The sequence below is a fragment of the Gallinula chloropus genome (genome assembly GCF_964237585.1).
Source record: "Gallinula chloropus genome assembly, chromosome: 5".
In the NCBI taxonomy this organism is placed as follows: domain Eukaryota; kingdom Metazoa; phylum Chordata; class Aves; order Gruiformes; family Rallidae; genus Gallinula; species Gallinula chloropus.
Window position 1 is genome coordinate 80,539,615 of NC_140090.1, and position 23,826 is coordinate 80,563,440.

A 23,826-nucleotide genomic window follows, 5' to 3' on the forward strand; every position below is an offset into this window, starting at 1 on the left:
CCCTTCCAGCCCCTCACCACTCTCTCTGCAAAGAACTTCCCCCCAATATCTCTCCTCTCCCTTCCCTCCTCCAGCTTCACTCCAGCCCCTTGTCCTGCCAGTCTCTGCCCTTTAACAAGCTGATTCCCCTCCTGTTCCTCTGCTCCCTTCAGGGACTGGGAGGCTGCAGTGAGGTCCCCCCACAGCCTTCTCTTCTCCAGGCTGACCCAGCCCAGCTCCCTCAGCCTCTCTCCGTAGGGGAGCTGCTCCAGCCCTCTGAGCATCTTTGCTGCAGAAGTCCATTATGACTGAAAAATGCTGACCCAGTGATCAGCAGGATGCTGGAAGTGTCCAGACATGGACATGTTCCACCACCCTCATCTTATTCTCCTGCCCTATCCCTGGCTCCCCAGCTGGGTTGCAGTGGCCAGAGATGTAGGTTGGGTCTGTGTGGAAGAGGCTGAAAGGTGGCTGTGCTGTGCATGAGCACACATCAGTGTCCCTGTTCAGGAGGGGTTGGGCTTTGCTTCCCACCCTGATGGGTCAATCTCTGTTTCATGAGAAATGTAATTCTAGAGGTAATTCTGTTCCCCTCTGCTTTTCTTGCTAAAGCTCAGCAAACAGATTCTTGTACTAAACTGTGGTGTTTTGCTCTGTTAATGCAGAGATGCTCATCCTTGCTGGCCTGAATCAGACAAGGGTTGACAATGGGAAACTCAGCTGTGCATTCCAAGCCTATAATCTTGTGTTTTTGTACAAGATACTCTTCTGTGTGCATTTTCCTTTGCATTTTGGTGAATTCTTAATACACAGCTTGCAGCTTCATTTGTTAAAAGCTGTTCTGCTCACTTGAAAACCATTCCAATGAAATTCTTTCCTGGAATGCAATTCAGATTCCTGCCTCCCTTCAGCTTAAAAAGGAGCACTATTAATGGCTTTGTTCATATTGCTTAGATTTATTTTGTTGTTATTCTCTAGCTCCTGCTCTTCAGGTGTAGCTATTTTGGTATTATAAAGAATGATGGATTATATAGGAAAGTTTCTTTTGAAGCACTCCTGATATTGTGCAATGCACTTGGGGGTCAGCTCCACTTGACTGATGCATGATTTATCCCATGTCCCTGCCACTTTCTGAGATAAAGCTGCTGTTTTATCAAAAATGCCAGCAAGTGTGAGTTAGAATTTATACACCACCTTTTTCAAATAATTGTTCTGATTACTTTCTGGCATGGCAATAAAATGATAAAGGTAATTGCACACAAATGTGAGATAGCACCCAAATACAATAAAATTAACCTGAATTAGCTTGACTTGTCGATGAGAAGTATTTATGAAATGTATTTTTGCAATAAGGGAGACTGATATTATAGCTGGAAGGTGAGTTATTGCCTTAATGTAATACTGTTTGAAATTTAAAAAAGAGACTGTTACAGTTGAAGGTGATTGTGCCTTTGAAATTAAGTTGAAGTGATTCTTATAATTGGCAGCAATAATGCATTGTGAAGGTAATATCTTTTATTGTGTTATGCCTAGTTGCATTAGCTTTTATTTAGCTGGTCCTGACTTCAGCTCTGCAGAGAACACAGGAAGGAGCAGATCAAGCATTCTGTGAGTTTAGGTGATACAAATCTGAAATGTTCCCTGATACTAAAATCATTCTGCTGGGTTTTTTCATTTTTAGCCCATCTTCAGTTTCTCTGGACCTGCTGTGATCTTCATTTGATTAAACTTGTGTCTTTTTCCTTGCCTGAGAGTAGCTGCTGTACATCCACCCAGCAGAACTGCAGCAGTAGTGCTCCTCTGGCTGGCTGTGTGTATATCAGGTGGTTTATTCTGGTGGCTTCATTTTGTATTTCTTCAGGGTGCCACAGTATAACCTCTTGTTAAAGTCATTAGTATCACAAAGCATGTCCACACTTTACAGCAAACACTCCAGTGCTAATGAAGGAGTAGGGCTTAATGTGGACAGTGTGGGGGGTTTTTAGGTTTTCAAATCCTTCTGGCAGCTCCAGACAGCTGCAGTGATTTGTTTTCCTTTGTGAGACTTGTTAAAACCCAAACTAGGAACAACTTGATGCTAGTTTTGGGGACCCTTTAAGTCTTGGAGACCTCATTCTTCACCTTGTGATTCTCCAGCATGGTATTTGTTGAACTTTTTGGTGACCAATTCCTTGAGGATGTGTTAGTGTTTCACTCTGTGAACAGAACAGAGTAAAACTGAGCTCAGTGCACTGCACTCTGCTTCTCAGTCTTCTGGCATAGGGTTTCCAGCCTAAAAATAAGGGGCAGCTTAAACCTCTTGTGGGCCATCACTGTAGTAAGGATGCCAGCACGTCTCCACACCCCATGGTAGACACACCAAGCAGTGTGGCCTTCCAGGATGAGTGCTGGGGGACTTGCATGTACCTCCTGTTGCACAGCTACCTTCTGTCTCTGCCAGTGGTGGCATCACTCTACAGAAACATCTGGCCTGGACAGCTTTGTTCCCCTGGTCTTGGCACTCCGTTTCTGGACCAGTCCTGCCCCAGTGCCTTGTCCTCAGGCAGCCCACAGTTTCAAATGAGAGATCCTGAAATAAGTGGGTGTCTCTGAGCTTGTTGGGCTGCTTCAGTTCCTTTTTTTCCTGGGCAAAGAGGGGTGACATGACCTGATCTTGCAACCTTGATGCCAGCCCACCACAATCATTAATTTGTGTAGCTTATTAACACTCCCTAATAGCAGCTTGCTTGTAAGCTGCATGGAAACCTTTGCCTTTTTAAAGAAATGCTCATCTTAGCTTCATGTTAACAGCATCAAAGGATGGCATAAATATTCTGCAATGTGTATATATAGAGTTTAAACTGCTACTGGCCACCACAGTGGCTGCTACACCTGTGTGGCATTTAGGTTTCCTGGTTTTCCCTGGGGGTGTTCAAGGCCAGGTTGGATGGGGCCCTGGGCAACCTTGTGTAGCTCCAGGCCTGGAGGTTGGTGTCCCTGCCTGTGGCAGGGGGTTGGGGCTCTGTGACCCTTGGGGTCCATCCCAACCCAGGCCATTCTATGATTCTTTGAGAAGAGCTGGGGGACGATACAAAATGTGTTTACTTGGTTTTGGAGATGTGACTGTAATGTGTTTGAATTCCTGTAAGTCCATTGAGGTCTTGTGCTTAAGTATCTGCTGATACTCATGTCTCAAATCAAAGCTTGGCACTGGGGCAGGAGATGAGGCTGGGAAATGCACTTTGCATGCAGCCTGGAACACAGGGGTAATAACCTACCTGCCTCTTCTGAAGGGGAAGGTTTGGTTTATCACAATTGAAGTATCACCCTTTAAGTAAAATAACAAAGTCTGAGGAAGCCCTGGCAAGTACACTGGGAATTTGCTGTTTGACAGAGCAGGATTACTCCCTGTCTGCCAAAGCAACCGACTGAAGCCTTAGCCAGAGAGCCAGAGGCTGCCACTGCCTGGAAATAGCCTTTCACAGCTTGGCATCTCAGGGTCTTCTGATTGCCATCCGGGGAGGATTAGTAGTGTAATATGATGGGACAAGAGGAACTTGCTTTTGTTGTCCCTGTTTAATAAAAAGTTCTGTGTTTGCTCTTGTCAGGTACTTTTAAAATGCCCCAGAGAGCAGATGCTGCTGTCTGAATGTGTATCCCTCTGGCTTCTCAGGGGGGTCTGTGAGGTGGACCTCTTCTGGAGTGAGGGTGAGGACTCCTGTGGTGCTTGCTGGGCCAGTGGATGTTCCTATATGTTCAAAATATCCAATTTAACTCTATTCCTTCACACTTTTTATGGGATTAGTTCTGTGAACTATTGCCCCAAACTAACCCTGGTTTTGCCTACAGTCTGCCTGACACCCTTTCCCAACCTCCCATGGCCAGGAAATGGGTAAACTTTGTTTTCACACCCTCTGAAGTTACAGGTCTGGCTTAACCAGGTGTAGATTTACTTAGAGAATCATTGGAGATAGCAGTGGAGTACTGGAGAAGATCCAGGCTGCTCTGTTTTGTAATGAGAACTGAATGCTTTAATTGTCTCTTAAAGTTAGACTGTGGCAGGCAGGGGTTGGCTGTAGGATGGCTGTGCTCAGGACCCCAGGAGATGAGTCGTGGTTGAGGAGCAGTGTGGTGGGCTTCTGGGAAGCCTGCTGCTAGGTAGGAACACTTAGAAGTGCTGTTCTCCCCAGTCCATGGGGACACTGGTCAGGTCAGACCACTGTGGGAAGGTGTTGGTAGGGGGGAGACTGGTGGGTTGTGTTCTGGGGAGTCACTTGGTTTGTGAGCACGTGGGTGGCAGGACCAAGGCTGTTGCTGCTGTAGCTCTGCAAGCCATGGCAGTGAGCTGCAGGGGAGGCTGCAGGGGGGCTGGGATCATCTTTACCCCAGGAACTGGCTGGTTTGGCAGCACTTCACCTGGGTCAAGAGGAAATGTGCTCCTATAACACAGCATATTCCAGTGCAGCCTGATCAGGATTGCAGTCCTGTTCTCCAGCATGGGAAGTGTGTGTTACTGTTACAGCAAGGACAGAAATATATGGATCTGGTATGTGGGGCTTGATTCTGGCAAGCTGAGAGCTGACTTTGGATGCTGTAGGAAGAAGTACACATATATACACAGGTGGTGTGGGATGTGTAGTAGGAAGTGGTCTATCTCCAGGTGGATGGTCATCTAGCTCACAGCAGCCTGATGCAGGATAGAAAGGGCCTGTGGTTTGTAGCATTAAAGGTCATTTTACATGTTACCTCACTAGCAGATTGTATTGATAGAATTAAATCTGATTTCCTGTAGTGATGGTGGGTGAAGACTTGTTGAATTTAAGCAACAAATGCAATAGCCTTTTGCTTCCTCAATGTGACTTTTGCTTTAATTCCAAAACTGGAGGGCACTGGGTGTCCTTCAAGTAGAGGAAAACTGTTAGTCCAGGAAAGCAGTGTGTAATGTCATGAGGAAATGTGTGCTCTCTGTTCCAAAGCTTTTTCATTTTGAAGTCATGAGCAGTGCTGGCAGGACAGCCCTGTGCCTGTGGGGGTTAGAGGGCAGCAGCATCCTTCCCTGGCTTTCCCCTGGGTAGGGACCAGCTGTGCCTGGATTCCAGGACACCTTTCTCTGCTCCAGCAGTCCGGAGGAAGATGTCAGCCTTCTAGGGACCAGTCTGGATGGGAGCAGCCTTACAGCTTTGGAGTTTGCTGGATTGTGTTTCACTGGACATGTTTAGACTCTCTTTTATGAGAGTTGGAAAGGGCACTTAGAGAAATTTGTATTTTATCTTTACAAGAAACTCTTTCTCCTGAAACAGTTGCAGCCACTGTTCATTTGTAAGCTGAAAATATAGACGATTAATCATGTTACTAACAGGAGCAGGCTTTTGGACATGTGTTTTGATTGCATGCATCCTGTGTTTCTTCTGGTCCTTAGATTTTGATCTGATTTAAGACACAGAGTACAAGAAATGTCTCTCTCCTCTCAGAAGGTTGGAAAATCAGCCTCTGCTGCAGTACGTGTGCTCAAGTGCCTTGCCTTCTGCTATTAATATCTTTTCCCATATTTTTCATGTACAATGGATTGTTTCCTTTTAAACAAACATGTAGAAACCAGTAAAACAAGTACAGGAAGCTTTAAACTATTAAGGAGATACTGCAAGGACTAAAGGCAATGAAAAGCTTGGAGCAGAGCACTGGCACGCTCAGCTCACCAGCAACACTGCTGGACTGGGGCTGTGGTCAGCCCCGGGTGCTGGTGCAGCCCTGAGGGGTGGCAGCAGCTTTCTGCAATTAAAACAGCTTTTCAATCAGTGTCAGGGGTTGGTCCCTGATTGGTTTGGCCCCAAAGCTCCCTTTAGGGGAGCTGGGCTTGGGTCAGCCTGGAGAAGAGAAGGCTGTGGGGGGACCTCACTGCAGCCTGCCCGTCCCTTAAGGGACCCCAGGAACAGGAGGGGAATCAGCTTGTTAAAGGGCAGAGACTGGCAGGACAAGGGGCTGGAGTGAAGCTGGAGGAGGGAAGGGGGAGAGGAGATATTAGGGAGAAGTTCTTTGCAGAGAGAGTGGTGAGGGGCTGGAAGGGGCTGCCCAGAGAGGGGGTGGGTGCCCCATCCCTGGGGGTGTTCCAGGCCAGGTTGGCTGGGGCCCTGGGCAACCTTGTGTAGCTCCAGGCCTGGAGGTTGGTGTCCCTGCCTGTGGCAGGGGGTTGGAGCTCTGTGACCCTTGGGGTCCCTTCCACCCCAGACCAGTGATTAATGAATACCCCTGAAGTGATTTGATGAGGGTTTTGTTATGAAAAGGATGTAAAATTACTGGATCAGGAGGAATGACTGGAGCAAGATGACTGCAATGAAGTAGGAAATTGCCACACCAGTCCTGGTACCTGTGAAGTATTCTCCTTAAATTTAAATCCAATATTTCAAGCTTTCATTGAATTTTAATTCAGAACTTGAATCAATAACAAGCAGGTTTGAGAACACTGTGATACTCAAACGAAGGACACTTAAGGAGCTCAGGACTGGTATTTTTTCCCCTGTAATTAGGATGAAGAAGCAACTTCCCTGGCACTTATTGATCATCCTCTCAGACTCAACAAATTCCTGGTATTGCTATTTGGCAAGTCACTGATATTATATGGCATCACAGACACAGGGCAGGTGCTTGAGAATTAGAGCTTGTGCCTCCTTCCAAACACGAATAGGTCAGAACATTGCAGTGATGACCCTTCAGGATGTATTTGTGGAGATTAGGAAGTAAATTAGCAAGTTGGTTCTTGTTGCACCTTGAGTGGGGTTGAACCAGTGATGTCTGAGCAACAGCTACCCTCAGACTGTCTTCATCTTGGATAAAGCATCCAGAAACCCAGCTTTTCCAGCTAGGAGTACATATGGTTTGTGCTGCTAACAGGTGTAGTGCTATCTGGGATTCTCAGGCAATAGGTGCTGACAATTTTTGAAGCCAGTATGTAGTTACATCCTAGCTCAATGTTGGAGCAAGATTGTGTGAGAAACCTGGGATGGCATCCAGATGGATCTTTTATTTCTGAGGAACATGGTGTGGAAGATTGAAGTAGGGAACTTCCAAAGGTGCAGTGGTGGCTGGGCTGGAAGTGGCAATGCCACATCCAGTTCTGGGTTCAAGCAAGGGAAATGGGGGAAAGAACTGGAATGCAGTTGCATCCTGTTGGCTGCATGTCCCTTCATAGAATCATGGAATGGTCTGGGTTGGAAGGGACCCCTCCTGTTCCTCTGCTCCCTTCAGGGACAGGGAGGCTGCAGTGAGGTCCCCCCACAGCCTTCTCTTCTCCAGGCTGACCCAGCCCAGCTTGCTGCCTTATCAGGTAGTTCAATTACCACTTGCTGTTAATCTGAAAGGATGAAGGGGTCTGTGTCTTGGAGGCTGCTGGGGTGTCCCACTGGTCGATGCACTTGGGCTCTCATCATTGAGAAAAACAGAACTGCAGTGCAGGGTGTGAGGCTGGTTTGGGTTTAGCAGCTGAATGGTATTTGTGCCTTGGTTCTCAGTAATGCTGCAGTAACATGACTGTTTCCATAAGTTCAGCCACATGCTGTAGCCTAATGGAAATCCTCTGCTAAATCAGGTGCACGTGGTGACCGATGGGGTTATCATTCATGTTTTGATGTGGTGTGGAAGGTTTGAGCAGAGTGAAGGGAATAGAAGCTGTAGAGGCAGATCCATCAGAGGTGGGGCTCTGGATCCTTCCTGATGGGAAGGATTCATGTGCTCAATAGTACTGGAGGGGAAGCATGTGGGGAGTTGCCATCCTCACTCCCTTTGGCCACAGCCTTCAGACAAACTTGTTTCAAGACAATCTCTGACCTTCTGAGGGCTGAAGGCTTGTGGAGGGTGCAGACACACCCATGGGAACCTGCAGTCCCTGGGGTTTTGATGCTGTACACATACACTGAGAGATCTTTGGTGAGAACATGTGAAGCTGGAAAGCCATGGTCATGAAGGTACTTCCATCCTTTCTTCCCTGCAGCTCAGGAAGAGGTTTGGGCTGTGGTGCTGAGGCACAGGGAATGCTGTGGAGTTCACTCATCTTCTGCAAAGAACAAACCTCTTGGCAGGATGGGAGGCATGGAAGCACTTTGATACAGAATTCTTGAACCTTATTGATCCTTGATTCTCTGCATTGTTCTACCTTTCAGCTCCCCACTATGGATATGGATTGGATTCCAGGGTCTCAGACCAAGCTGCAATGGAATTGGGGTGGGGGGTGGGTGTTTAGGTACAGTAGAACATAAATTTGAGTTATGTGAAAGACCATTAACAGAAATTTAAACAAAATCTCTACTTAATCAAATGAGGGGTGTATTTTAGTACTGAAAACCTTGGCTGCAGCGAGGCTGTTAAGCTGAATTACAGCAGAAAGCCAAAGAGGTTGAGGTCCTTACATGCAAGTCATCAAGCTAATGCTGGCTTTTGGGTTCACAGCACCTCATTTAGGAGATAACACTTGCTGCTGTTCTGCATCCTTAGCATCTGAACCCTAGGAAAGCAATTTGAGCAGCAGAACTGTTTGGTGGTGGTGTACAGTAGAGTTGATGTGTGATTTAGGGGCCTTTGCCCTTTGGAGAAGTGTGGTGCCACCGAGGCACGGGCTGTTGCCAAGTCATGGGAGCGTGCCTGGAAAATGGGGCTGCTCTCCATAGGGCATTAACTCATAAATCATGCTAATATTCTTACACATCTTCCTCTGTGAAAACCTTTTGATACTCATCTGTTATTAATGACAAAAAGGACTTAATTCTGTTGGCTACCACCAGCCTTCTGATTTTCTGTGGTGCTCAGCAGCCTGGTGAGATGCAGACTTTGGTACCCTGCACCTACATCTTCATTTCCATAGCAGGACACCAGGGAATGGTGGGAGAGGTTTCCTCTCTAAAAGCCTAATTTGTTTTTCTACCTACTTTTGAAATTTTCAGAGATTTTGACAGACATGTAGTGTTACAGTAGGAAGGGAGAGAGGGGAGGTGGAGCTGGTGCAGCACCTGATGAAAATTCCCTGACTGGTTGATTTGCATAACCTGGAGGAAAAGGCAGAAGGCAATTCATTTGACTTTATTAGATTCTTGCTTTAAGCTGCCATTCATTTCTGGCTCCCAGGGTGTTGGGGAGGGCACTGGGGGAAGGTGGTGTTGAGCAAATTGTGCTGGTACTGGAAGGGTGTGGGCAAGTTCTGTGGGAAATGAAGTCTAAATGTTTGGCAACTCCAGCTTGGGTGCTGAAAGGCTGTTTATTTGCATCTGAAATCTGTTGTGATCTCTATCTTGGATAAAATTACACTGGGTTATAAAACGATGGTACCTGCAGGAGGGTGTCACTGCCTTGCCCTTCCCTGGCTCATCTCTGTTGCTGTAGGTAAGTGGTGAGATAATTACCTGACACAAGGGTGCAGAGAGGTGGGCGATGGTCTCTGCAGCCAGGGGACAGGAGATGGGACAAGGGGCAATGGGCTCAAGCTGCCCCAGGGCAGGGTCAGCTCAGCTGGGAGGGCAAAGTTCTTCCCTGGCAGAGTTGTGGGGCTGTGGCACAGGCTGCCCAGGGAGGGGCTGAGTCCCCAGCCCTGGGGGTGTTTCACAGAGGGGAGATGAGGTGCTCAGGGAGCTGGGTCAGCACAGGACAGGGACGGTTGCACTTGATGAGCTTAAAGGGCTTTTCCAACCTTGTGGTTCTGAGGAGGCCCATTAGCATCTGGGTGGTGGAGCTGTACATCTCCACAGTGCCCTTCATCGCTGTGGCTTCCAACCCAACTGTGTGTATGAGGATGTATGTCGTGCCACTTCATTCTTTGATAAAAATAAACCTTCTAAATATTACTGCCCGATGCATATGATAAACAAGACTGAAACTGCTAGTTGTACTCACTCAAGGCTTTCATCTATAAAGCTTAGTTCAACTTGGTGTGAGCTCATGGGGTTATTTATAGTGTTCTGTTCCTTGCTGCATCCTGTGTTTTGTTATAATGGAAAAGCTGTCCTCTTCAGCTAAGCTGCTGTATTCATGAGGTACGTGGTACGAGGTGCAGTGCATCTAGTTTAGGGCTGTCACACCAATAAGAATGAAGAATGTGTGCTGGTTTTCCATGTATGTATGCTTTACATGGGGGTTTTACTCAGACTCATGCAGTGAGGTGCTGCTCCAAAAAGAAAGTTCACTTATGTCCTCTCCTTGGAGGGAGAAGGAATGATGAGGAGGGAAATAAAATTGGTTAAAAGGGGAGCACAGTAAACATGGGATTATTTAGCAAAAGGCTGACTTGGATTGCAGTCAAACTGAATAAACCCCCAGGATCCTGCAGTTCTTCAAGCCTGGCATGCTGTGCAGAGCTGCTCCAAGTGAGTAACTTTGTGCTGGGTGTCTGTCTAACTGAGGAGTTGTGTGAGTCCTCCCCAAAACCCAGAGCTTGAAGTTTGCCTTTACCCCACTGAGCAGAGCTGTCTGCTTGGATTTGAACTCTCTCCTTGCATGGATTGTGTTTGCAGATCTCACTTCATTACACAGCACTGAACAGTGGTGTTTAAGTGGAGAGCTCCCTGGAGAAGGACCTGGGGTCTTGGTGGGCAGGTGGCTGGACATGAGCCAGCAGTGAGCCTGGGTGGCCAAGAAGGCCAACAGTGTCCTGGCCTGTACCAGGAATGGTGTGAGCAGCAGGGGCAGGGCAGGGATAGTTCCATTACACTCAGCTCTGGTGAGGATGCACCTCGAGTGCTGGGTCCAGTTTTGGGCCCCTCACTACTGGAGGGATGTTGAGATGCTGGAGCGAGTCCAGAGCAGGGCAGCCAGGCTGGGGAAGGGGCTGGAGCCCTGTGAGGAGCAGCTGAGGGAGCTGGGGCTCTTTAGTGGTGACTGAAGGGGGCTGAGGGCAGAGCTCATCACTCTGCAGCTACCTGCAAGGAGGGTGTGGGGAGGTGGGGGTCGGTCTCTGGTCTTTTCTCTCAGGTGACAAGCCACAGGAGGAGAGGGAATGGTTTCAAACTGCCCCAGGGGAGATTTAGGTCAGATGTCAGGAGAATTTCTGTGCTGAAAGGGCTGTCAGATATTGGAACAGGCTGCCCAGGGAGGTGGTGGGGTCACCGTCCCTGGAGGGGTTTAATAGATGTGTAGATGTGCTTGGGGATGTGGTCTAGAGGTGGGCTGGGTGGGGTTAGGCTGTGGTTGGACTCAGTCTTGAAGGTCTCTTCCAACTGAAGTGATGCCATGATTCTGTTCATTGAGTTTCCACCATCATCCCTCACAGCTGTATGGGGAAGAGACTTTGGGGTGCTCTGGGGTAGACTGTGAGCTTGGGTAAGTTCTGGGGGAGGTGAATTGCCTGGTTTCCACGGGGCTGTTGGTTCTGAAGATTGCAGGAGCAGCTGGGTCCCTGAGGTGTAGGGCAGGCAGCTCAGTGCTTGGAGTGGCTCTGAAAGCTGAGACCCCTTGTTTGGCCCAGTGCAGTGGGAGTGATGTGGTGAAGTCAGCTGGTGCTGCCTTACAGTTCCTGGGGTTTCTCTGTTCCACTCACTCTTCTGCCTGGTCTCACTCAAGTTTAGCTCCTGGAGCAGAGGGGTTCTGTGCCCATTGAACAGCACCAGTGATGCAGCCTGAACCTGTTTGCTGTAGGGTGACTGCAGTGGCTGTGCTTGGGTTCTGTCCTGTTTCCCTCCTGATGATTGTACAACTCAAAACATCTACTGAGTCAGACTGGGGGTTTTTAGCCCTGGATGAATGACAAGTATGTTATTGTTGGGCTTGTACAATATTGAGAAATGCTTGGCATCTGGTTCCAACTACATCCTATCAGTAATTGTAAAACCAGACTGGTAACAATGGGAATAAAAAAATGCTGCATTCACTAAGGAGTGATTGATTTTTTTCATATATTTTTCCAGCAGACATATTCTGTTTGTGTTCCAGCAGCTATTTGCATAACACTGCTTTTCTAAACCAGTGAATATACTTTGTTGTCAGAATAATCCTTTTGAAATCAGTGTCAAAACACATTGGCTGTTACCTGGTAAACCAGCCATGAAACTGCTGCTAGTGGAGGTTTTTGTGAAGGTCGCTGTTCTGCCAGTTAACGTGGTACTGGAGACTTTGATTTAGATGCTGACTCCTTAGGATGGGCCATTGTGTGGTGGAGTTTGGAAAGGAAAAGCTGGGGTTGAGGACTTCAAACATTGCATTTTCTTTTTTTAATTACTTCTGGAAAATATTCAGTGTCTTGAGATGAATTGGGGGGACCTCACTGCAGCCTGCCAGTCCCTGAAGGGAGCAGAGGAACAGGAGGGGAATGGGCTTGTTAAAGGGCAGAGACTGGCAGGACAAGGGGCTGGAGTGAAGCTGGAGGAGGGAAGGGGGAGAGGAGAGATTGGGGGGAAGTTCTTTGCAGAGAGAGTGGTGAGGGGCTGGAAGGGGCTGCCCAGAGAGGGGGTGGGTGCCCCATCCCTGGGGGTGTTCCAGGCCAGGTTGGCTGGGGCCCTGGGCAACCTTGTGTAGCTCCAGGCCTGAAGGTTGGTGTCCCTGCCTGTGGCAGGGGGTTGGAGCTCTGTGACCATTGGGGTCCCTCCCAACCCAGACCAGGCTGGGGTTCTGAGTGTTCCCTGGTAACATGCAATTAAAGAAGTGTTTGTTTTTATGAGCAGGGGAACTCCAAGCAAGGAGGAGTGTCCTGCAAGGAGAAGCAGGTGGTTCTGCTCAGCCCTGTGGGGAAGCTGGAGGTGTCTGGCTGTGAGATGGGCTTACATGAGATACGACTTCCCAGGACGCCCGTCCCACCACGCGGGTGAGTTCCTGTCCTGCTCATCTGTGTCTGTGCTGAAGAGCTTGTCCACAGGATCAAAGACATGCTGGGAACACCCTGCTCTCTCCTGGGAGAGGCAGAAGCACCTTCCAGGCTTGTTAAACACTGGCACCTCCAAAGCCCATTTCTTTTACTGCTGCATAAACAATATTGGCAAAGAAACGTTCTAGAACAGCAGCATCTTTAGTGCAGGCTTTGGAGGTACATCCTGCCCCCTGATTCTGGGGACATGTGTAAATCTGTCACAGAGGAGGAGACCTCCTTGCAGAGCTGTGTCTAGATATATCCATTCCAGCAGCAGAACCAGGGCTGGAGGCTTTAATTCCTGTGTATTGCTTGGGTTTCCATAGCTGTGATGTCCTCAGGAGTTTGGAGCAGGAGCTGTTGGTGCATTTAACTTGAGTGTGAATGCTGTCCAGGCTGCTAAAGTCCCTCTGTCCTGGACAGATCTTTGGGCTGAGTTTTTTTCCTGATTTCTGGGGAAATGCTGAGGGACACTTTTAAAGAGAAAACTGATTTATTCTTTTCAAGATTACAAGATGCCAAATTTCTGTTCAGAATTCCTCTGCCAAAAACCCAAGGCAGTGATACTACTTATTTAAGGCTGCCTCTTCAACTGGTTTGGGTAGTAAAATTGCAGCCCTTGCCACAGTTCACTGCAGCAGAGCTGCTTCTGAGAGGATTCAAACAGGTTTGGTGTCTGTGTCTCCACATTGGCTTTTTCTCACCTGCTTTTCACTTCTGAAATGTTCTTATTTGTGGGTTTCCCTTTTTCCTGTTTTATTACTGTTGTAATTTAAATGTTTGTGAAATTAATCAGGAATATGACTTGTAATGTGTATTCTGGTTGAGATGTTTTTAGCCTCTAACACAAAACCCCTCAAGCCTCTGGATTTGACAGCTTTGCCCATTCCAGTAATACAGAATCAAGTACTTCAGGTTCTTTATGCTGATTTTGGTGTTAGATTGTGAGGAACAAAAATTAAGCACTATTTATGGTAAGGCTGGAGCTGCAGAGCAGTGTCTGCCTGAAGAACAAATAAGCAGATGAGGACTCTTCATCCTTGAGAGGAGGAAACATCAATGGGTGGGTAGTAGAAGGGTTCTTGAGGGTGATGAGTGTGAGAAATTATGTGGTGTTCTTTGTAATGCTGGACAAAGGAGTTGTATGAAAATAAAAGCTGAAAGCACTTCAGGACCAACTGTGAAGTTGTGGGTCTGAAAAGCTGCAGGCTCAAGGTAGCAGGTTATTGGAAGAAAATAGGTTCAGTCAGCAGGGGCCAAGGTGGTGATGGGGAGACGTGGTGGTGTACTGGGTGTGCTGGTGTAGCTCTCCTGGAGGGGTAAGAGCAAAGGCCTGTTTCACTTCTGGATCTCATGTTGATATTTCAAGTACTTCACTTGGTTTTGGACAGGGTTCCTAAGGACAGGAGTTGATCTCTGAGGCACACAGACCTTTCTTGAGGAAGCATCACTGACATGTGTAAGATGTTGTTACAAGCAGTTGGTTGTTCCTCTCCTTGAGGGAGCCTTGCTGGGAGGCAAGGTCTGTCCTGCTTGTACCAACAGCTGCTGCTGTTCTGTTAACCAGCACATCTGCTGCTTGTTCTCCTGTAACCTGGTTGAAGGGGCTGTGAGCTGGCTCCTCAGGCACTCTACATCCTTCTCCCAATTCCTTAATTTTTATCTGATCTCAGTCTTTCAATTTCCTCACTACTAAGCTGACTTCACTTCTGGGAACCTGGGAAATTTTGAGGCTCCAATAGCATCCTGATAACACTTAAATTAGCAGATTACATCATTTATATGGAAAAATTGTTACATAGAGGGGGGACTTTATGTGGCTCAGAAGTTAATAGCAGGCAGTATAGCCTTGTGATTAGGTAAGAGCTTAAATCTGAGGGTTGGAAGGTGGGCCTTTTGTCTTTACTGATGATAACATTCTAAAAATTTTAAAGCCATCTGTAAATGTTTGTGCAGCAGTATAACATTTAATCTTCTCCTGCTCACTGCTGGTGAGCAGTCGTTAGGTCTGGCCTCGTTATTTGGGACAGAATAGAAACAACCCAGTGCCCAACGAGCTTCCTCAATGGCTAATAAACCCTGTAAGGACACTGGGTGGGTGGGTGGGGGGGGGAACCCACCCCACCAACCTGTAAGAAACATAAAAATTGATTTTAATGGACCCCTGTCAGAGAACCATAATGAGTGCAAGTCTGGCAGTAAATATTGGTATTCTGCTCCACGGTGCTTGGGACTTCTCATGTAGAATTGCATGTAACAATCAATAGACACTGGGTTTTTTTAGGGGTTTTAACAACAAAAATAAGTAAACCTTTGAAATATATAAATACTTAAGGCTTGCAATCTGTCAGACAAACCTGGTAGTTGTAGAAAAAGCTGATAAGAGTGTCTGCTTAATGGCATAATCGGTTTGTGGAGATCTTCCTCTATTTTACAGCTTGTAAAACGCTCTGCAATTAATCACCCGAGATTACAGCCCAGCCTGAGATGGCTCTCCTTAAAACTTAAGAACACAGACTATAATGTAGACTAAAAGGAGAAGCAACAAAGTAAAAATTCAGTTTTCAGTGTGCTGGAAAGAAATTGGTCTGCTAATGAGATGGAGAAAGGAGGGGAATCAACTTTTTAAAAGGGTAGACAATGGCAGGACAGGGGGGATGGATTAAAGCTGAAGGAGGGAAGGGTGAGATGAGATATTAGGGGGAAGTTCTTTGCAGAGAGAGTGGTGAGGGGCTGGAAGGGGCTGCCCAGAGAGGGGGTGGGTGCCCCGTCCCTGGGGGTGTTCAAGGCCAGGTTGGCTGGGGCCCTGGGCAACCTTGTGTAGCTCCAGGCCTGGAGGTTGGTGTCCCTGCCTGTGGCAGGGGGTTGGAGCTCTGTGACCCTTGGGGTCCCTTCCAACCCAGACCAGGCTGGGATTCTGGGATTCTAATTGCAATAACCTGAGGTGATCCTGCTCCTTGTGAAGTGGGCAGAGTTTGAGAGTCAGGACACATCATGGGGTGATGTGCTGGGAGAGGAGGAGTTTTTGGGCAGGGGCATTAAAAGCATGTATGTTTTTATATTGAGAAATGCAGAACTTCACCTGACCTTCTCTGAAGGTTTAATTTCCTGACTGCTAACTAAGATTGTTTCTAACTGTGGCTCCATTTGAGTGGGGTGCACCCAGTTGGGTACCTTAAAGCAGTAACTGGAAATCACCTACTTCTGGGATAGCATTTGCAATGTGGATTGTTTTACTCCTCACTGGCATTGGCAGTTAATAATGTGCTGGAGATAGAGCCAGAATAAATGATCTCTGTATAGGAACAGCTCTGGAGTAATGGAGGGCTCTGGGGTTGCCCCTGTGCTGTGCAGTGGTGCCTGTGGGTGCTGTAACCTCTGTTGGCTTCATGGATTTGTGTGTGTCTAGATTTCAGGTTCCCAGTTTACACTTCCAGAATTAAGGAACTAAAAGTGTGTGTGTCCTACATAGTAGTGCCTCAGCTACCCTAGTCTCACTTTTGGTGTAGACAGATGTAACCTCCTTGATCAAAACCAGCACCTCCCTCTGCCCCAGTGTGCCTGCCTGAAGCACTGGAGGATTTTAACTCTCATGGCCAAAAGAAACTCCAGGTTTTTCACTGCTGTTGCACTTCTAAATGTCTTTTTATCAGCTTTGAAGTTTCAGAATTAGTTTTCTTAGTTATTCCACAGTTGGCTGTGCTGTTCTCACCCTGGGATGACTTTGGAGAAGCATCATCATCTTGCTCCTCAGCTGGAGGGGTAAACTCCCTGCCTTGGTGAGCTGGGAGCTGTGCTGGTGACTTCTGTTTCCAGTGACAGTGACCACACTTGGGTTTTCTTGTGCTCAGTATTAGCAGCAGAGAACTGTGGGAACATGGGATGTTGGCTTGGCACTTGGGATGGCAGCAGGGAATGTGTTTTCCCTCTGTTAGAAAAATGTAAATTCTTTCAGGAATGCCCATGTTCCCTTAGAATTGTCCCAGCCCCCTGTGCCCAGCGTGTGGCAGGGTCACCCAGCCTCTGGGTGCTAATGCAGGGGAGTGCAGTGACAAGCAGTGAAAGGGCAGCAGTACCATGTGCCTTGACACCCACTGAAACAGCTGCTGGAGTGTGGCTGGAAAGCCCTGTCCTGCTGAGCAGTGTGACATCCTGCTACCTGCTGATGCCTGTGTGTGTGAAGGGAAAGTCAGATCTGCCCCCTGATCAGGCAGTGCAGATCCCTGGCTATGCCAATGCTGACCTCCACTGAGGGTCTGGAGGATGCCACCATGAGAAGCTTTTCCCTGTAAAAGCTGAGCTGGCTGTGATGTCACTGCCGTGCTTGGACAAGCCCAGCAGTGGGGCAGGGTGTGGGTGATGTGGGGACAGCCACCCCCTTGCTGCTGGGGCTTCTGCTCTCCAGCCCAGGGGCTGCTGGTGTGGGTGGCTGGCTCACAGAGACAGAGGACCTTCAGCTCCCATCTCCTGCAGGGACAGCGTGTGCCAGGGCTCTGCTGCTCCTCAGCAGATGCAGGGAACTGAGTTTGGGGGGTGTGCGGACTTGGAGTTGACAGACTGCTGAGGAGGTGCTGCCTTTCACACAGGTTTGAGAAGGGAGCTGGGCAGGGTGACTTGCTTTGTCACCCTTTGAATGGCCAAAATGTGCATTTGGGGGATGTAGAGATACCCCAGGCTCCCCTTCATGCCATCTTTGGAAGAGAGATTCTTTGGGAAGCACCCTGGGCACATGTGCCCTCTGTATTTCTCACAGGCTGTTTGCAGTTTTCTGTAGTGTTTCATTTCCCCACATCTTACTGAGAGAAGATCAGAGGAGGAGGAGCAAGGAGCCACTCTGGCCATTCCTGTATTATTAATCTGCCTAAACCTTTTAAGGGTGAGTCTCCAGTTCAAGAAGTTCACCAGGGCCTCAGTCAATCTCTCTGCCAGCTTAACACTATCAGAAACTCTCCAGAATCTGTTTAAACAGGTTTCCAGTTATTACAGATCCAAAGAAAATCTCAAGTGTGTGGAAACAGCAGTGTACAGGAGTCTGATAAGAGCCTAGAACAATAACCTGGAGAGGTGTGAACCACTCTGCTCATCTCTGAGGTATTTAATCATAGCCAGTGATGATGGTTTAAATGTCAACTTTGCTAACTGTTTCATTCCTCATACTGTAAAATTTACTGTGAGTGATATCTCACTTTGATGCCACAAGTGGGAGGCATTTGGGAGAGGGCCACTCCTCCTATTTTTCCAATAAGCATCAGCCAAGGCTAAGAAACTTAGTGGAGCTCAGGGACACACTAAAACCCAACCAAAGGAGAGGTGGGGGTGTGACTGCTCTGCTGGTTTACTGTGAACATCTGATGGGACTCTGGATGGAGGTGCTGTGGCTTGGAAGAGGTGCTGGTCCTTCCCATTCAGTTCTTCCTTAGAATGGTTGTGCAGCAGTGGAGACTTTCTGTTTAGAGCTGTATGGGGGTGAAACCTGAATGGGGCAAAATACATGTTTGGAGTGAAAACTAATGGTTTGGGGATGATCTCCAAATGGAGAGTGGGAGCAGGGAGGGGAAAGGTGTCCTGGAGACCTGTTAGAAGCTTAAGTGACTGGTAGTGTGGTCTTGACAGGCTCCAGGTGGCCTCTTGGGGATAGATATGGTGTGTCTGGTGAGTCTGAACTACTGGCTTCTGCTCTTCTGCAAAGCTTGGCACTCCTACCATTGAAGATGGGCAACTTAGCCAAGAATAATGGCTGTAAAGCTGTGTCACCAGTTATTTCGGGCAGTCCATTGTCCATATGGAGTTAGGCAGTTTGTAGACCTTCTGACTGATAATTCTTCCCAAAAAATCAATATTTTCAAAAATGTGGTTTGGTTTTGGTTGGTTTTCCTACCCAGTGCTGTAGCAGTGCTTGTGCTCTGTAAGGCCACAGTCCTGCCAGAGGGAAGGTGTTCAAACACTGGCTGTGGACAACTCCAGAAGCATCACTTTCCTGCCAGCTAGAGCAGAGCCCTTAGCCCTTGTGAATGCTGTACCCATCCAAGCTGGGGGCACTTCTCAGTGCTCAGAGTATGTGTGGCACAGCATTGTCCTTTTTTATAGTTCAGTGTGTTTAATTATTGTCTACAGTGGCTGGAAAGTGGCTCATTAGACAGGTCTTTTGTAGATGTTAATACAAAGAGATGGGGTTTGAGCCCTTTGGCAGGGGCTGGGTGAAGGGCTTGGACCTCTCCTCCTGCTCTCTCCTCCTCAAGAGCTTCAGAGTCCTGCTCTTCCTGGCTCTGGGATGGTCCTGCAAGGGTGAAGCATGCTCAGCTCTGGGGCAAAACCCAGGCAGGACTTCAGGTGTTTAGCTGCCCTGAAAACAGGGGGGAGCTGTGAGGCAGTGTGCTCTGCATGGGTCTGCTCTCCAGGCTGCTTCTCCTGTGTTAACCCTTCACAGTCCTGACAATCTTGACTTGTGTGTTGATGGGTGAAGTGGAAGCATGTTTTGGGTGCCTGTGGAGAACAGTCACCAGGAGAAGGTCAGTTCACATCTTCCTCTAAGCCTATTATTTCTAAATACCTGTTAGTGATGCAAGTTAAGCTTTCATGAGTCCCATTGAGTTTTCTGCTGTTTGCCTTGGAAATAAAACATGCAGATGCTGTGAAATGAAGATGATGCTTGTTACTTCAAATTACCACCTGTCTGGAGTTTTGAAGCATAGTTAACAAAGAAAAAGGGGAGGGAAAAAAGAAATATTACCTTCTCTGGTAGAAGTGTCTACAAATATCCAGGCATCAATCTTTATTTCAGCAGATTCAATGGATGTGGCAGGAAGAGTTATTATATAGCACAGCCCTCCTTTTATTAAAAATAAACTGGGCTAGGTGGTTTTTTCATAGTTTCTTGTGGAGATGTTGCAGTTTGTTTATGCTGCATCAAGAGAAGAAAAACTTCTGACTGGAAATAATGTTTCCAAAACTTTAACAGGGTAAACTCTGAAAGCCTGTAGGAAGTTTAGGCTTTGCCAAAGCCTAACATGTGGCACAGCTGAGCTTAGGTGGCTCTGTGTGCTTTCAGGGCTTGCAGGGTGAGTTTGCACAGAACCACAAGGCTGGAAAAGCCCTTTAAGATCAAGTCCAACCGTCCCTGTCCTGTGCTGACCCAGCTCCCTGAGCACCTCATCTCCCCTCTGTGAAACACCCCCAGGGCTGGGGACTCAGCCCCTCCCTGGGCAGCCTGTGCCACAGCCCCACAACTCTGCCAGGGAAGAACTTTGCCCTCCCAGCTGAGCTGACCCTGCCCTGGGGCAGCTTGAGCCCATTGCCCCTTGTCCCATCTCCTGTCCCCTGGCTGCAGAGACCATCCCCCACCTCTCTGCACCCTCCTGGCAGGTGGTGAATTTTATTCTGTGTGATTGGGAAAGTCCACATTCCTTTCTCAGTCAAGTGCAGTGACTCTCCAGCAGCTCTGCTGGAGTCAGTGCTGCACTGTGGGTGTGTTATTCTTCCTGACAGCGCTGCTGCATCGCTCGCTGCTTGTCAGAGGTGCTCTTACAGGATGCAAATAGGAATGGTTTTTGCAGGTCTTTGGTGATGGTTTTGTCCATGAATCACAGAGCTATAGGGGTTGGAAGGGGCCTCCAGAGCCCATGGGGTCCAACCCCCTGCCCAAGCAGGGTCCCTAGGACAGGTCAGGGCTGGAATCTCTCCAGAGAAGGAGACTCCACACCCCCTGGGCAGCCTGTCCCAGGGCTCCCTCACCCTCACTGGGAAGAAGTTCTTCCCCACATTGGGGGGGAACTCCCTGTGCTCCAACTTCAGGCCGTTGCCCCTTGTCCTGTCTCCACATCTAGCTGGAGAAGCCCTTGAGGGCTCCACATGGGTAAAAATAAAACAAGAAGGCAGGTTTTGGTTGGACACCTACTGGTGGTGGTAATCTGATGTTTAAAATCCTCAATGTCAACATGGGCAGTGCTGTGTCAAAATGCTGGGAGACCTATTGCAGCACGTGGAAGAACAAACAGTTCTGTTCTCTGAGCCTTGATGCTTGGCCAAGACTTCTAAAGCTTGAAATGTTATAACAACCCACTTGATCACACTTCACAGGGATGATATTTTAAAATGGCAAAAAAACCCCCCAACAAACTGCATTAGATGATATAACTTGTGCAGACACCCACTTGAAAACACCACAGATATGATGGGTTTATTTCTAGTGGGGAAGATATAGAGCTGTAATAGTGCTGGGAAATAATTTCACCAGAGGAGTGGGAGAATTTGTCTATGCAGCATCATCTCCTCAAGAAACTTCTTGGGGAAAGAAATCCTTCCCTGACACCCTGCCCTGTGCCACGGATGCAATGCCTGGTGTATCTCTGTCTCCCAACTCTCCTGTAATTCAGGCCAGGAGTGGAACCTTTCCATTTCTCCTGCCAGAGGTGGATTAATGCAGCAGAGCGTTTTCCCATTGCAAATCCTTGCTATGAGGATGGGGAAACAGGCTGCATAATGACATGGATTATGTTTCTATTAGGTAGCAGAATTAGTGGGTATTCTTAAATATTGCAACTCTTCATCTTGGTTTTCTTCCCAAGCCTCTCCAGTCCTCCAGACCAATCCAGACACACAAACAGATAATGCTGAGAATAACTTAAGGGTGTACTAGCTGTGTTGAGACTGGGTGATGCTGTGTGAATAGGGATGTCCCTCTGGGACACAGACCCCTTTCTTGCAGCTCCTTAAGGGAGAGGATTGAGTTCTGACAAGTGTTTTGCTGAGAAGTGTTGGTGATACCTGCCAGGAGAGTCTTGACTCTGCAGATGCTGTGATCAGTGTTGTGTAGTGTCTGGGAAGTGCCTGGGTCGCTTGGGCTTGTTTCATGTCTGGTGGCTTTGCCCAGCTACTGCTGGAAGGTGCTGCAGTGGGTTCTACCACAAAGGTGGGAACCAAAGACTGCACGGTGCCAGTGCTTGTGCTGATTCTCACTGTGCTGAAAAGGCCTCCCTAATTCCCTCTAGAAGGAGGGTTTGAGGTGCCTGACTGGGTAGGCTGAGGCACAGGGCATCATTTGGGGTGCATCAAGAGGAGTGTGCCCAGCAGGTCACAGGAGGGGATCCTCCCCCTCTGCTCTGCCCTGCTCAGGCCCCACTGGAGTGTTGTGTCCAGTGCTGGGCTCCCTGGGATCAAACAGCCAGGGATCTGCTGGAGAGAGTCCAGAGGAGGGACAGAGATGCTGAAGGGCCTGGAGCATCTCCCCTGTGAGGAAAGGCTGAGGGAGCTGGGGCTGTTCAGCCTGGAGAGAAGCAGCCTGAGAGGGGATCTGATCAATGGGGATCAATAGCTGAAGGGTGGGACCCAGGGGGCCATGGGCAGCCTCTGCTCAGTGTCTGTGGGGACAGGACAAGGGGCGATGGGCTCAAGTTGGAGCACAGGGAGTTCCCTCCCAATGTGGGGAAGAACTTCTTCCCAGTGAGGGTGAGGGAGCCCTGGGACAGGCTGCCCAGGGGGTGTGGAGTCTCCTTCTCTGGAGAGATTCCAGCCCTGACCTGTTCTAGGGACCCTGCTTGGGCAGGGGGTTGGACCCCATGGGCTCTGGGGGTCCCTTCCAACCCCTGTGATTCTGTGATCATCCCAGAGCAGGGAGGCAGCATCTCCTCTCCAGTTACAGCTGGTGTTCTGCTCATGGCAACTGGGCTTCAGGGCAGCGTGCTGGCACAGGAGGAGTTAAATCCTGCAACCTTCCCCTCTAACTGTAAATGCCATTTTTCTTTCTTCACAAATGTAACCTTTTAACATTTATTTTTAGCTTTTACATTAATATATGTAAAAATATTAAAAGCTCTTGTATATTACATTAAAAACTTATGTCAGCTGCCCTGCTTTTTCCTATTTATTAAAACTTTTCAAGCAGTGAAAACATTTTACTTGTTAATGAGGGGAAGAAGGAAAATTAATGACATAGAGCTTGGATCTTCCAAGATGTCTCCTTTTAACCATGCAAAACCAGCTCTTTTTCCCACACTATGTAGTTTAATTTCTGTGTTAGGGTTCAGTAAGCAAATGCAAATAGATTTAATGATTTGCATCAGTAGATCACTTCTCAGTTTAATATCCTCTGATATTTTGGTCAAGGACTTTTTTCTTCAGCAGGCTAGTGCTGTTTTGTAGGGGAGAAATATTAATAATGGTGGCATTGTTATGTTGAAGTAAAGCAAGGGAAATGTATCACTTATTCAGAGGCAGCATCTTGTATTATCTTCTCACTGGGGTTGTGAAGTGGAGAAAGTTACCCAGGAAGAGACACTTAAATAATTGTGGGTTGCTGGTGGTATGAAACATTTAACACTGGTTTCCACTTCACATCTCATCTTACTCCTATTTTACATCAGTTTAGAACTCTGGGCAGTGGTGGGAAGTAGCTCACTCTGGGATGGGGTGGTGGCAGCTCTGCTGTAGCTGGAAGGCTCATGGTGAGGGGCACTGCTGGCAGCCCCAGCACTGGAGCTGCTTCTGCAGGACTCAGAGCCTCTGGTTTTCCCTTTGCCTGTGGGGATCTCAGTGCACAGAGCTGTTCCCAGATGGGTAGATGAGGTACTTAGGGATATGGTTTAGCATAGGATGGGAATGGTTGGACTTGAAGAGACCTTTGAAGATGATCCAACCTTGTGATTCTGTGATTCTGAACTAGCATCTCCTTGCCAGGAGATCTGCAGCCTGTTCCACCTGCTCAGTGTTGCTGTCCTTTCATGGGTGTGAAAAGCAGCTGCCTTCCTACACAGTCCTTAAATCTAACTTTCCCAAACTCCTTAGAACAGTTACTCATGAAAGAATTAAATAAGAACACTTGCAAGGGTAAGATCTTGCAGACAGACCCCTAGCACCTCATCTTTGGTGTTTCTCAGGGATTCTGGTGAAGTCCAAAGAAGTTCCCATTGGAGGAAGTTCCCGTTGGCTTCTGAAGAACTTAAGGTTTATCCTTCAAGTGCTAAATACTCAGTTGCCTCTCTGCTTATTAACATGAGGGCTTGCTGGTGATAAAAGCTCTTTTTTTTTTTGATTGCTTCTAAACTTCTGAGTAAAGGTGT

The 23,826-nt window shown here is 47.9% G+C and overlaps 1 protein-coding gene across 1 annotated transcript in view; it reads left to right on the forward strand.

Moving 5' to 3' along the window:
• The window catches only part of MGMT (O-6-methylguanine-DNA methyltransferase), a 161,923-nt gene that overhangs the window by 11,799 nt on the left and 126,298 nt on the right, over positions 1-23,826 (forward strand). The window contains exon 3 of the mRNA XM_084265386.1: positions 12,591-12,730. Coding sequence (XP_084121512.1) covers positions 12,591-12,730 — 140 coding nt within the window. The remainder of the gene's footprint in view (positions 1-12,590; positions 12,731-23,826) is intronic.